General features: G+C 40.7%; 2 protein-coding genes across 2 annotated transcripts; both read right to left on the bottom strand.

Moving 5' to 3' along the window:
- Nucleotides 1-2,421: 2,421 nt before the first annotated feature.
- On the bottom strand, nucleotides 2,422-4,883 carry LOC126755426 (putative gustatory receptor 28a). Its single transcript, XM_050467980.1, has 4 exons — nucleotides 4,586-4,883; nucleotides 2,939-3,810; nucleotides 2,679-2,849; nucleotides 2,422-2,609 (listed from the first exon to the last, which is right to left on the bottom strand). The coding sequence occupies exons 1-4, from the start codon at nucleotides 4,815-4,817 to the stop codon at nucleotides 2,526-2,528; spliced, it is 1,359 nt and encodes a 452-aa protein (XP_050323937.1). The 5' UTR covers nucleotides 4,818-4,883; the 3' UTR covers nucleotides 2,422-2,525.
- Nucleotides 4,884-6,951: 2,068 nt separating this feature from the next.
- LOC126757456 (uncharacterized) lies at nucleotides 6,952-11,702 on the bottom strand. Its single transcript, XM_050471382.1, has 4 exons — nucleotides 11,656-11,702; nucleotides 11,211-11,605; nucleotides 7,737-11,130; nucleotides 6,952-7,540 (listed from the first exon to the last, which is right to left on the bottom strand). Exons 1-4 carry the CDS (start codon nucleotides 11,700-11,702, stop codon nucleotides 7,348-7,350), a joined length of 4,029 nt encoding a protein of 1,342 aa, XP_050327339.1. The 3' UTR covers nucleotides 6,952-7,347.
- Between the last annotated feature and the right edge of the window lie 2,339 nt (nucleotides 11,703-14,041).

Genomic DNA, 14,041 nt, shown 5'->3' with positions numbered 1-14,041 from the left:
CCGTCGACATTCTCAGGTAATAATTACGTTACATCTATTTTGTGTACACCGAAAAAGAGTTTGAGTATAAAAGTTGACATTGGGCTGCTATCGGAAGGCTTAAGACAGAACTACCAGCTATCTAGTACATATGTAGTTGTGACCTTCACGTTCTAACATCTTAACTTCACAGCGGTATTTCAAGTAAGCAAAGAAGAAGAAGACGCAAGATAGGTCTCTGATGCTCGGGATTTCTCACAAATACGGGGGGCTTTAAGGGTGTGGTCTTACTACTAATTTTCTCATGTCACCGAGACATTCGGCTTAATTGCTGATAACTTAACTGTGTGCGTTCAGACTTAGACTTTACGCAAATTGCTTGGAAAACATCACACAAAATGTGGATTAATTTTCCTTCAACTCTTTATAATTCACAATCCAAGTTCGATTATACACATACATACACACAACGTCGATCGTCTTTGAGAATAAACGACGAAAGACCTGTTCGCCTTCATTGAAGTTATTGTTTTCAATATTTCTTAATTGTTTTCAGACAAATGTACACTTTTCGCTGAGGTGCGTCTTCGTCGATACTTGAACGTGTTCAACCTCATTACAGGTGATTTCGAAATAAAGAAAGAGCGAGTTCAGCATCCCAGAGTGTTAAGGCAGCAAAGTGTAGGGTAATAACTTAAATCTGGAATAATTTTTTCTTTTGTTATAACCTCAATATTTGAATGAAACCTAAGAATTGCTTAAAACTAAGTTAAAACCTTAAGTTTGACAGCATCAAGCCTTCTTCAGCGCTCACGCTGGAAGCTTTGCTCGGCAGCCCGCTTGCAGTACATTTACATTTGCTGTATTATTTTGCACACCTTGTATGTGTTTGTACATATGTGCATGTGTAGCAAGTGGCTAGCTTTGATCAAAATACACGCCATCAGTCACGTCTCCAGATCCGCGCTTATACTTGCAGGCATGTTTGTAAGTCTCGTTAATGTTGTTGCTATTTCGTGGGATAAATTTTGTAAAATTCACATTCAATTGCAAAGTGTAAACTGGATTTGACACAATTCGGCGGTTAGTAACACATCCATATAAATACATTTCATACATACATACATATATTTATTAAATTTTTTTGTTTTTCTTTTAATTTTATTCGGAAAAAGTGTTCGCTTTGTTTTTAGTGTATTTAATTGAATTTGGTGATTGCTCTAACCTGACAGAGTTCCAGGTGATACTCAGCGCTCTTTGCTTTCACAAAGCACAGTCAATACATAACGTACATATCTACAAATATTAATTTAGGCCCAATCTTTACAATAAGCCCAAACGGGCTCTTATTTTATTTATACCCGGCTTGGACAAGTGTTTACGCAGTCCATTGGACCTAAAACTGAAAATATCTACAAGCGATGAACAATAGATGAAGAAGGACTGGAGAGGACTGTCGATAACATATTTTGCTTGCCCGCCCGACGGAAGCTAGGAGTTTCGGAAAAACACGATTTATTTAATTGAGATTTGCCTTTTCAAAATTTCCTTTGTATATTATGTTTGTCACGATATACATACATACATACATATATAACACCCAGAAGAAACGTCAGAGATCCTTTGAAATATATATACATAATTAAATGATCGAGTCGGTTTAGACATGTCCGTCCGTTGACATCAACATTTAATCGAACTAAATCCTCAGTTTTTGAGATATTGATCTGCAGCTGCTCATTTTCCGGAACCGTTATACTACTATATCATATAACTGTCACACAAACTGAACGATCGGAATTAATCCGTCAAAGGAAAATTTTATTTAACGAGATATCTTCACGAAGTTTGGGGCCGATTATTGTCGAAAGCACCTGTATAATCATCGAAAAAATTATTCAGCGCGGACCTCTATAGCATATATGTATGTAGCTGCCACACTAACCGACTGATAAAAATCCAGTCGGGAATCTTTTAAGTTTGTGTAGGGTATTAAAGCTTCTTTACGACTTAAGCTAACGTTTTTCCTTTTTCACTCTTAAACATGCTAGTTTCCAATTCTGTGACACCGCTTAGAACAGCCTGAATTGCCTACTTGAAGATAAAATAATAAATTTAATAAAGAGACATTTAACTCATTTGATCATTCACCAAACACAATTTTGAAAACGGAAAGTTGAAGAATCGGCGGAAATGCAACTTTTAGCTAACACCACAGTTTGAAAGCCATTTGAAAGCCACTGCATTGGGTCTGAGATAAAAGCTCTTATTATTCAAAGCAACCACCAAAGCTTTAGGAATGAAGAGCTTTGCACTTGTATTCAAGTAAAAGCTTAATTCACATTCTCTGCTTACACACAATTGAAATTTAACTTTTTCGTGTTTATTAAACATATTTACGAAAATAAAAACCAACAATTTTTAAACACTTAAATGTGGCGATGGGAGTTACAGACATATCAATTCTGTGCTCCAGGAACTCGATTCCATCCTTACCGGATGTGGCCTTTTAGCTGCACCTTGAACATCAGTGTTTGACACAATTTTTATTTGGGAAAATGGCAATCCGGTATATTGGTCAAATGGAATTGGATAATAATGACCAGATAAGTGGTAGCTGATGCAATAATCTGAAAGAAGATGAGGAGAGAAACTAACTATGCAACCCTCTAATTCAGTACCACAATACCAGCACTAACCGATGTGATCAGCTTGTAGTCCATGTCGAAGAAGCCCGCTGCGTTAAAATTTCGTTTTCTCTGCAAGACTTCCATGGAGAAAATCTGCAGAATTTGGTAGAAGACACAGGCGTCTGGGGCCTCATTCGAAGACAGGCGAATTTTGTGCAAAATCGAAATGGTCGTCTCCATCTGGAAGGTAAAAATGTATGAATAGTGCGCTCTCTAAATAAAATATTTCAGGAATTCAATAATCGTAATTACACTTTGAATCCTCTCACCATTCTTGATGTCTTTCCGCATATTAAAATATTCACCGCAAACGCCATGACCTGCACCAGGATCCAAGACACAATGAAGACTACGTGATAAGTGGGTATCACTAGAGAATGACTTATCAGTGAGAACAGATTATAACTTTGGACGGTGATTACGCCGAAGGAGACGGCGGTGAGAAAGAGTAGATGCCAGCCGAAGATGCGCAGCACCAAGTCGATACCATCGCTAACATTTGAATAAATGGTCAACAGCTTTTGCAAGAGCTCAACATTTGGTTCCTCGTTCATCATGTCGGCTTTCTGTGAAGCCGTCGGCACTGCGGTCAGAGGCACCTCACTGACCGAGTTGCTTTTCCGCACCGTCACTATGTGCCTGCGCTCGCTGTTGAAGCGTGTATTTCGATTGAATTTGCTCAGTTTATTATTGATCAGGTCCAATTTTGTCTTCAAGACATGCATTAGATTGTAGAATTGGAACTGCTTGAAGATGAGCACACTGATGGGCATGAAACAAATGAATATGTAGCAGGTCGAAAATGGAGAGAATGGCATTTCATCGGGCAAAATGATAATGCAATTCACCATCGACAACGGAAATGCGATCAACAGTTGCAATCCTAATTGCCAGAAGAGTCGTCTCCGCAGCGATTTATAGTCAAATTGTATGTCGTCTATTTCACGAAGATGCTGATCAATTCTCGTGATAAGTGCATGCAATCGGCACTGCTCGTCCATATGGGTCCAAGCTGTGACCCAGGCGATGAGACCGAGACCGAACAGTGTGAAGACCTGTGCCCAGCTGGTCAGTCGTGAAATGCCGTCACCATGTTTATAAGGTACTGCCCGTAGTCGAAGAATGCCTAAGCAGAAGCCCACTAGAGGTTTCACGATAAATTAGAGAATGAAATGGACCATTAACAGAGTTTTACCATAATCTTGTAACTCCGACTTTTAAGGCACAAGTTCTCTGTTGAAAATATTCTCAAATATCAGAAATAATCGTAAGAATTTTACTGATTGGATCTTTCTATGTATCATAAAGTTGAATCAAGAAGTAAGGTAGCTAGCTATAAGTTTTGAATAGTTTCTCTACATTATACAGCTCTTTTGAGGCCTTCAGGGGAGTTTTACATTCTTATCTTCGGTACTCATGACTCAGGGTCTCGTTTGTCTTCTATCACTTTTTGATCTTTCAGATGAACAAAATATGTTTCTCTGTACTCAAAATTACCTATCAAAAAATGGTAGACAATGATTCAGCACTCAATTTTAAGCCATCGACTCATTTTTAGAAATCAACTTTATTCATTCCAATAAACGAATCATACGTTTGGATGGCAAATCACAGTAGTTTCGTTAATCTAATTGAACGTGTTCAGAAAATGTTTCCCAAACACTTTTCGGACTTTCTGAAGGCTTCGATACTCTTAAGACTCCTACTTTCTTCCTAGGTCTAGACTATATGAGAACTGACTTTTTACTTTTTAAAATTTTCCGTTTTCACTGTAGATGTCTTTTTTAAAACAGGGTAGAAGGGATCCCTAATAAATTAGGGGGCCAATAATAGTATTCATCTCTTCTCTCTTGAATTGATTATAAATTCAGCCACTTCTGACCATTTCAATGAAAAGAAGCACTTTGAATATTCACTTGTGTAAATCATTATGTTGAGGCAACTGCAAATCCAGGCTTTCGTGTCCCATTGAAATATCCGGTCACAGCCGTTGCGCAAGACTTCTCCGCGCCGCAGCTGAATTGGTGCGAATCCCAGGAGCTTGTATATGCGACCGAAGGGATAAATGATGTAAGCGAACTCTTGGCAATGAAAATTACCCACTACGAATGTGTGCACCGCGCGTAAACACGACCAAAATTTTGACATTTCTTAGGCAACATGAAATTCACAAAATCAAAAAACACGAAGCTGATATACTTCCGAAACGGTATTCCGTGTCTACCGGAACGATGTCTTCACGCGAAACGCCAACTTCTAACTAGCCAAATGACGAGTATCCCTATCGCTTTGTCGTCCGTTAAGTGGCACTGACCTTATCACAAACACTTTCGTTTGAATTTCTAATTAATTTTATTGCCGGACAAATGGGTGGTGGAAAATGGGAATGCCATCAGCGCGTAAGTATGTAGGTATGTCTGCGAGCTCTTCTGACTTTCCAGATGGGGGTATGCAAATAGCGAACAATGTTGATCTACCATATTTACTTAAGTGTGGTAGTGTTATATGTGAGAAGAAAATTATATAAATACATCCATCAAGGACGCACAATCTTCCAGGGACTAACAGTCGGAAGTGGGGAAAATACACTCAAACATATGTATATGTATGTGCATAAAGCACACAGGTAGGCAACCGCACTGGAGTGGAGCACAATTGCTATCTATGAATTTTATTATTTACCCAATGCAGCGTGCTGATTGGCAGTCCGTGGCCCTGCACGTTCCAATTAATTAGTTGTTGCCTTTATTTGCATAGTTCTAAACGCTCATACAAACATTTATATTGAACGATAACGGTTTTAAAGCATTGCATAGCCTTAAGCTTTTTTATTCAGATAAGGTAATAACACATCGACCACATCTCTAAGCTTTATGGGATCTGAAACTAATCTATCTATATTCAAAGAGACAATGAGCATCCAATCACCAACTATTGGTTGAGCAAGCTCGGTATCATTTTTAATAATGAAGATAAGTTCTTCTGAGGTGAATTCGGCTTCCGCTTAAATGAAGTGATTACGCGGATGTGCCAACTACTGACGAGTCAATTAGTGCACCAATAGCGACTGATGTGAAATGAAAAGAAGAAAGGAATGCGACGTAAACACGAGAACGGGCTTAGGGCGAGATAAGTACATTAATGCAGAGAATTCTTCTCAGAATAATTACCAGTACCTCGTTGTCTAATCTATGGCTATATTAAATAACAAAAAATTATATCACAGCGTTATCTAATAATAAGTTGCTTTGTTTCTACACTGGTGTTGTGTACCTGAGTGTAACTACAAAAGGATTGAAATGTTGTATCGAACTAATGAGTGATTATCGTTTGTTTTCCGAATAATTAGAGCACCTGTAGGGAGATCTAAACCTCATTCAAATCATACGCTTGCTTTGAGGTGAACTGGGTATTAGGATGAGCGTGAATGAAAATCATAAGTAGGAAAATCTGGATCTGAGGTGGGATTTTTACGCCAGCGGCAAGCATGAAAAGATCTGGGACTGGAAATAGCACAAGAACAGGAGAACAATGCTTTAGCTCAGAGCTACCAAGGCAAGTTAAAATGGTTGCATAATCCTTAATAGTTACGTAGAAAACAGTTCTTACCGAAAAGGCATCGTGTTTCAGAAAATGTTTTTTAAGAAAGAAAATTTGTTTTAAACAAGAACGTGTGGCATTTCTGGCACTCAAAAACCCCGTTGTGCAGTTTAAAATTCCTCTGATCGTCTTCAATTTCTGTTTCCAATTAATTCATTACTTTTCAATTACTTTTATTTCGTGGTGAATTACGCACGGTTGCGTTTCGCTTGGCACAAATTATTTGCTGTAATTAACGCACTAATTAACTTTTATTACCGTTACATTCGACCCAGTGGGGAATAGCTTTCATTCGTTTGATTGATATGTATGTTGACTTTTTCTGCTTTTATTATCTTCGTTGCGCTTTACGAAACTTGGGTTACACCCACCAGTTATTTTTTATATTTTTTCCGCTTTTTATTTTCGAAGTCAAACACAAATAACTGTTATAGTCTTCACTCACTTTATTACAATAAACACACGCCTTTTTTCACAATGCCCACAATTCTCATGTGCAGACCTGAAGAATTTTGAAAGACGAAAAATTTGGTTTTGTAATTTTTATTAACATTTTTTAGACTACATAACATACATACATACATATGTATGTATATAGTTCTCTTTCATTATTAATTTTAATTTTCATATGTACAAAAATATTTATCGTATAAAAATTATCTATAATTAATTAAATAAAGAATATAAAATTTATACAAAAGTTGAAGAGTAGCCGAAGAGCAGGAAACTTCGTAGATTCCACCGAATCGTGTACTTATTTCGGACAGAGAAAAAGAAATAAGAGCCACACAGGGAACCGTTACCAAGAAAAAAATAATAATGATAACGGTAGAAAGCGAAAGATTATGAAGATAGTAAGGACGAAAGTGATGGCGAAGGCAGCTTACAGAATAGCATGAGTATGTCATGGGTGATCGCGTGAGATCCCCGCATGTTATATTTCGTAGGTGGCGTTTGGCAACCGATTTGTAAAGAATTTCATTCGACATTTGACAGGCAGATAGTGTTTTGAAAATTTCTTTATTTAAATGGCTTTCTCGCACATTTTGGTGGCACATTTGATCGCAGCGCTTGTCGCTCATCTTCGACTCTTTTGCATCATGGTCTCCAGCACGCTGGGGTCCAAGGTTGAGGCGTGCTCCAAGTCTTCTGAACTGGCATTCTCCTCAGCCACATTCACGAAAGCACTCGAGAGTTCACCGTTCAATTTATTCACTGCCCCCGTTGATATGTCGTACATGAAGATCTCCTGCTCTGCTTCATCGCTGGATCTATTTCAAATGAAGAGGAAACGGAAATTTAAATATTAGATATCGAAAATAAATAATTGTCGAAAATTTTGCCAACTTTTTTCTGAATGGAAGGATATACCTTTCCACATTTAAAAAAAACTAGTTGTATAATAAACATTTTTAGTAACTATGAGGGCAGAGTTGGAATTCACTTTTTTGTGGTTTTATTACTTACTTCGCCACTAGTAGGACCACGGATTGCTGTTCCACGTCCGTTCTTGCTTCTTTCTCCAGCCAACGCTTGAAATTCTCTTTTGTAGGCTTCTTAACCAAAGTCTTGATAAGGTCACCACCAATGAATTTCACTTCCTTATCATCAGCTGCGGCATCACGTTCACTACGGCGCTCAGTGCTATCATTAGCTGGTGGTTGCGCTTCGACTGGAGCCAGAACCACAACACTCACGATCTTCTTGTCGCGCAACTCCTCACTATCAGGTAAAGGGAACTGGGCACCGTTAATTTTAAGCGGTAAATAGCGATTGTATTGACGTTCCGCCAAGTCAACAGGTGGCACAACAGTCGCATCGGTCTTAATGTACTTCTCCGAAACACTCTTCTCGTTTTCTGCATCGAAATGCACGACTTTCACATCTACACCTTGTTTGTGAGGCAATGCATTCGACTGCTTGACGCGTTCAATATCTTTTTCGCTAAGCGAAACCTTATCGCCATTCGGCTTGACCACCGTGACTACTTTTTTCGAAGCGGAGATCTGTGCTGCTCCACCAGCTCCATAGAAGTGCTGCAGATGCTCGGCGGGTAGATTCTCCAAAGCGACGTCTCCAACCTTATCGTAGTCCAAGACGGAAATGTCTGCGTTGTTCAGAATACCGGATGAGAGCAGCTGTTGGCGTAAGTCGTCGGGAACTTCGTCGGGCAATTGAAGTAGTGTTTGCGAGGCTTTAGCTTCTTTCTTGGTACCTTCAGTATTCTGTGTGATCGGTGGAGTGGGAGTGCTGCTGCTTGCGGTGGAGACTGAACCGTAATTGGAGTTACTGGCACTGGTTGCTATGGCGGGTAGGTAGGGCTTGTCATTGCTTGATGCCGACTGTGAGCCAAAACTAAATTGGCTCACTGCGGACTTTTCTTGATTGCGACGCTGTTCTAATTCTTTGAAGACATCAGAGTGGAAGGTCGAAACACCAAATTGGGATGAACCGCCTGCAGCAGCGTTGGAAACGGTTGAGGATATCAAACTACCAGCACCAGATTGCCTTGGTTGCTGAGCGAAGTTAGTGGCTGGCTGTGCTTGCAATGAGGGTGAACTGGCGAGCACTTGTGTGGAAGTTGCTTCCTGCTGGTACTGAGTGGAGTGATATTGATTGTATGCCGTTGGTGGTAAAGGCGTTATAATCATGACCTTCTCGCCATCTGTAGTTTGTGCGTAGTGCGGAGGAGCTGGCGTAGTCGTCGAATAGGCGGAATGTTTGCCATTCTGTGCGGTTACAAAATTACTGAATTGTTGCTGTTGCTGCTGCTGTTGTTGTTGATTTTTTACCGATTGCAAAGCCGCCGCTGTGAGGTAATGGGTATTCACCGAATTACCACTAGCAAAGTTTGAGCTGGATTGCTGCTGTTGTTGGTACGATTGTTGCGCTGTGTTTGGCGCCGGCGTGGGTCCCAAATGGGGCGCTGGTATGTCGTGCAATACCTGATTTTGTGTTTGGTAGCCAAAACTGCCAAAGCCATTGTATTGTCCATTGCTGCTGCCGCCACTGCCAATTGGAGTCTCGATAGTCTCAGTTATGTGCTGCTCATATTTCGGTATCGACTTAAGAAGCTCAGTTTCCTTGGAAGCTTGTACTCCGAAATAGTTATGAATTGATCTAATTGGGTCCGACGGCGATTGCAATGAGGCAGTAGTGGGACTGCTGGGGCTTGGTAAGCTGCTCTGTTGACTATGGTAAGCTTGGTTCTGGCTTTGTTGTTGATTCTTCTGCAATGTTTGATAAGACTGCTGTGTCTGTTGTTGGCTCTGTTGATAGGGCTGTTGATGAGTGTTTTGCTGGTTCTGCGCTTGATGTGGTTGCTGAACCTGTTGCAGAGGCTGCTGGTGGGACTGTTGTGCTTGTTGTTGTTGCTGTGGTTGAAAACGGCTGGAGGCCAATTTTTGAGTCAGCAACTGAGAGTGAGAGTGTGATTGTTGAGACGTCTGTTTAAAGTAATTGCCATTGTTGCTACTAGATTGTGTGGTCTGCGGGGAGGGTAATGAGAAGGTCGGCTGTTGCACGTACTGCGGCTGGCGATTGAACTGGAATGGCTGTTGGGAGTGATAGCTCTGTTGGTGTTTCACCACGTTGGCAGGCTGCTGTGGTTGGTGGTAATGTTGTTGCGTTTGCGTTTGCGTTTGATAATTCGTGTTCTCCAATTTGGCCGGTATGGGAACTTGCTTAATGTGGGGTTGCGCCGGAAGTGTCGGACGGAACTTAACTGGTTGGTAAGGTAAGCCCGATTGGCGGAAAGGCAACTCTTGGGTTTTAGGTGGTGCGGTGGGGAAAACAACCGATTGCTTCGCAGGAGCGGGCGTGGGTTTCTGAATTAGACTGCTGAAGAAGGATTGTTGCTGATTACTGGGCTGTTGCTGATATTGTTGATTGTAATTAGAGTAAAAGTGGCCTTGTGCGGAACTGGAAGCCCCAAAAGTTTTACGGAATTGTGCCTGCAGTTGCGGTAACTGTTGCAAAGTCGGCAAGGATTGCTGAGATGGTGACGGTGGTGGTGGTGGATTTGCCACATTTTTAAGCGATGAGCTGAATTGAGGGCGCTGTTGTTGTTGTGACTGTTGGGATTGTTGCTGGTGGTGTTGGTATTGTGATTGTTGCTGCTTTTGATAGAAAGTCGCAGATGGCTGTTGGACAAGGGCGGCTGGTGGACGGAAGTAATTGCCGCTTTGTTGCAGTGGCAATTGTTGCTTCTGATGCTGGTACTGATGCTGTCCTTGTTGTTGTTGTTGTTGTTGTAGATGTGCTTGTTGGAAGTGTCCTGTAAATAGTTGATTAGCACCAGCTTGCGACTGACTGTGTGCGCTAGGGCCGAAGTCGGATCGTGTATTGTAAGCGTCTGTCTTGAAACTGCCTGTCTGTGCGCCGCTTCCGACAGGTATGGCAACCACTTGGCTCTGTACGCTTTCGGCGTCATGTTCCTCAAGCTGGTGTCCCGCCTGAGACTTGTCCTCGGACCCAAAGGTCACATGAATGCCACTATTGCTGTGATATTTCTCCGAATCGGGGTGGATGATAGTGCGCAGCGTTGTGGTCTTGACTGGCGGAGCTGGTGTCGCAGGTACTGGATAATGAACAACTTCCTCTTCCTCCTCTTCTTCTTCGTTGTCATCGTTGTTGAGTGAGGCGATGGGACTTTCCAAATGCAATTTGTTGTTTTGGTCTTTCTTGTAGTTCACATAGAAAACATGAACCTTCTCCTTCTTTTTCTTGGTGACAATGGGTTGCGGTTCGGGCTCAGGCAGCGTTTCATTTGAATCCTTTATGATGATCTCGATAATCGGCTCGGGCGCTTCCAAATATTGTGGATAGTACTGAGGTCCAATATAGTTGTTAGGGAATTGTGCTGGAAAGCGGTTAAAAAAAAATATTAAATAAAAGGATCAGTTTTTTGGTTTTCATAGCTCTCCCACAACTCTCACTCACCAATCGCATCTTGTCCGTTGTAATAGCCGTTTTGCGGATAATAGGCCTGTCCATCGTTCTCGTAACCAGCGCGTCGACTTGCGATTTCCGGATAGAGGTAGCCGGCGTTCTCGAAGTCATAAAGTGTGCGCTTTCCGCGCTTATCGCTGGCGTTCGTGGTACTGGTAGTTGTCTTGAGAGCTTTTGATTCACGTCCTGTGGTGGCAGGCTTCGCTAATGTTTTTGCTGTGGCTTTCGCATTTGCGCTCTCTACGACCTTTGGAGTGGCAGTGGTCTTGGCTGTTGTCGCCTTGGCACGCTGTTTGACATCAGGCCCGTCGGCTGTGGCTGGGGCTGTTGCTATGGATATTGAGATCCCGATCAACTGCAAAAGGCAGAAAGTTAAAATTAGTTTTCTTGTTGGATCATAAGAAGAACAAAACAAACAATATATTTTGGGGCATACTTTAAGGAATTATTATTAAATGTGGTGTGTGGCTGGTCACCTTTCATAGATTGTCTACGATACTCTTTGCAAGAAGTAAATTACTTTAAAAAAATTGCCAACGAAATCACTTAATCTGCTAATTTGAAAGCCCACAGGAAAGCCATTACGTGAACGCATTACCGAGTTGCGTAACAATATTCGCCTATGTCAGACGATCGCGTGGAAAGCGAAAGGGGATTTGAAACCTCGAAAGACACACAAGTAACGAATGACATCGCATACAATCGACTTGGCCAAATGCCAGCATTTTCGCCAAAGGCTTAAATAACGAAAATAATCGCGTTTGCAATTAAATGAATTTGTTAAGTATGAAAAATTGCAGTTAATCGCCGTTTAATCTGAAAACGAAGCGAAATGAAAGCGACCAGCGATCATTAATCAAAATAGTATAGGCTAGACGATAAATGTTTACACACAAGTCGAATAGCAATTAATTTGCTTGATATCTTCACAAGCTTCGCCTCTCATTTGTGATCTGTGTTTCTTGATGGCGCTCAGCTTCGAAAGACGAATGGGTTTGCGAGTACTTACGTCATTGAATAAAATTTTTTAAAATTTTCAATTTGGATGGACCTTTCACCCATCAGGAATCGAAATAATTTTGACATAATTTATAGCAAGACCAGGTGAGAATTTCTGGTATGACATATGACTTAATGTATTGACAAAAGTTAGGATGTGTGATATTAGAGTAAGTCTTATCTCAGCAGCATTCTCTTTTCACCGACTGCTATTTCTGTGACCACAAGGGAAAGGTTCATCCCTCACAGACGTTCGCTTGACACCATTGCAGCTGTTTGGCAAGGTATTACATTTTCATCGCTTTTTTAAATTCAAAAAGATTTTATTAAAATCCGAAAGCGAAAATACCTCATTGAACTCCCAAAAAAATTGAATAGCTTAATGCCAGAGTTTTCGGCGATGCGGTCAAACAAAATGATAACGGCCTAATAAGAGCCACACACGTGAAGGCCGCGCAATCCGCTATGGATAGGTATCTGTGTTCGTAGATGTGGCTTGTGCAGCTGGTTTGTCTGTAACAGTCCGTCTTGCGCCACTAAAATGATTAAGTCACTTATCGCTTCACTTTATTGCGCCAAAAAGCCCTTTCCGCGCAATTCCTCACGCGCGACACGAATGAATAGCACACGCTCCAAATGTCGCTCATAATCGTTTAATTTTACCGTTGTGACTTCTTTGCTGCTTTTTATTGTTTGCAATTCAACAACAACAACAGAGCAAAAGCACAACAGTAAAATTAGGGCTAATTATGAAATGATAAACGAGAAAATATTTTTTAAACAATGTACCTACACATACAGTTACACATATGAACATATGTATGTAACAACAGTTATGTAAGCAAAGCAACTGTTACAAATGGTTACAGATACCTTGTCGTCATTTCAGGATTTGTTCTAGTGTCAATCAAACTGGATTAAAGTCGGTTTGGAGAAATCTCCGTCCCCCGACAGAAATGATCTAGTTTTTAATTTAAACTAACTAATTTTCTAAATTCTGAGTTTCAGCCAAAATTAACTGTAAATACGGGGTTTTCATGGATATATGTATTTTATCTATGCACAACAATAAAAACTGCGAAAGTAGCCCTTGATTTTGATCCGCTTTGGTTAGGCAATTTTGGAGCCTACAAAAGCCATATCTTCGAAGAAGCACATTTTTATACTCCTCTAAGAGTCTTTCTCTCAACTGAATTATTTTCACTTTCCGACCACCTTTTTGACCCTGTGACCACAGGCCTCGCCTGATTACGTGACAAGTGTTAAAGCTGAAACAGATAACAATGTAAACCCGCAGGCCGAATCAGCTGACACGACCTATCTTTTGAGAGCGCAATGCAAGTGATAAGCCAAGAGCGGTCCTACCGCACGCTTTACCATACGCTACCGTAGAACTCCCCACGATTTGGATTTTTCCCGTAGAAACGGGTCAGCTGATTGCTCTCGCACAACGCAGGGTTGCCAGTCTTCATATACTGTAGTAATTATAAAAATTGTCTTCAATATGTTTGAAATTTTCTTAAACTAACTCAAAATCAGAGTCGAATGCTATTTTTTATAAATATAATTTATATTATGAAAAATTGTAATTGAAAATTTAGACGTGTATAAAACTACATATGAGTTCTGAGCAATGGCAACATTGTTCAAATGAAAACAAAAAAGACTGGCTGATTTCTACGGGCTGAACTTTTGACAATTTGTGTTCACTGCGGGCGGTAACTAAGGAGGGAGTAGCGGAATTCGGTGTTTCTGCTATTAACGGTGTCAAACGGTGTCATATCATAAGAACTTTTTATCTGCAGCTTTCTTACCACTTTGCT

This window comes from Bactrocera neohumeralis, chromosome 4, assembly GCF_024586455.1.
Source record: "Bactrocera neohumeralis isolate Rockhampton chromosome 4, APGP_CSIRO_Bneo_wtdbg2-racon-allhic-juicebox.fasta_v2, whole genome shotgun sequence".
NCBI lineage: Eukaryota > Metazoa > Arthropoda > Insecta > Diptera > Tephritidae > Bactrocera > Bactrocera neohumeralis.
The sequence above is the reverse complement of the archived record's forward strand: the minus strand, read 5'-3'. Positions and strand labels throughout refer to the sequence as shown.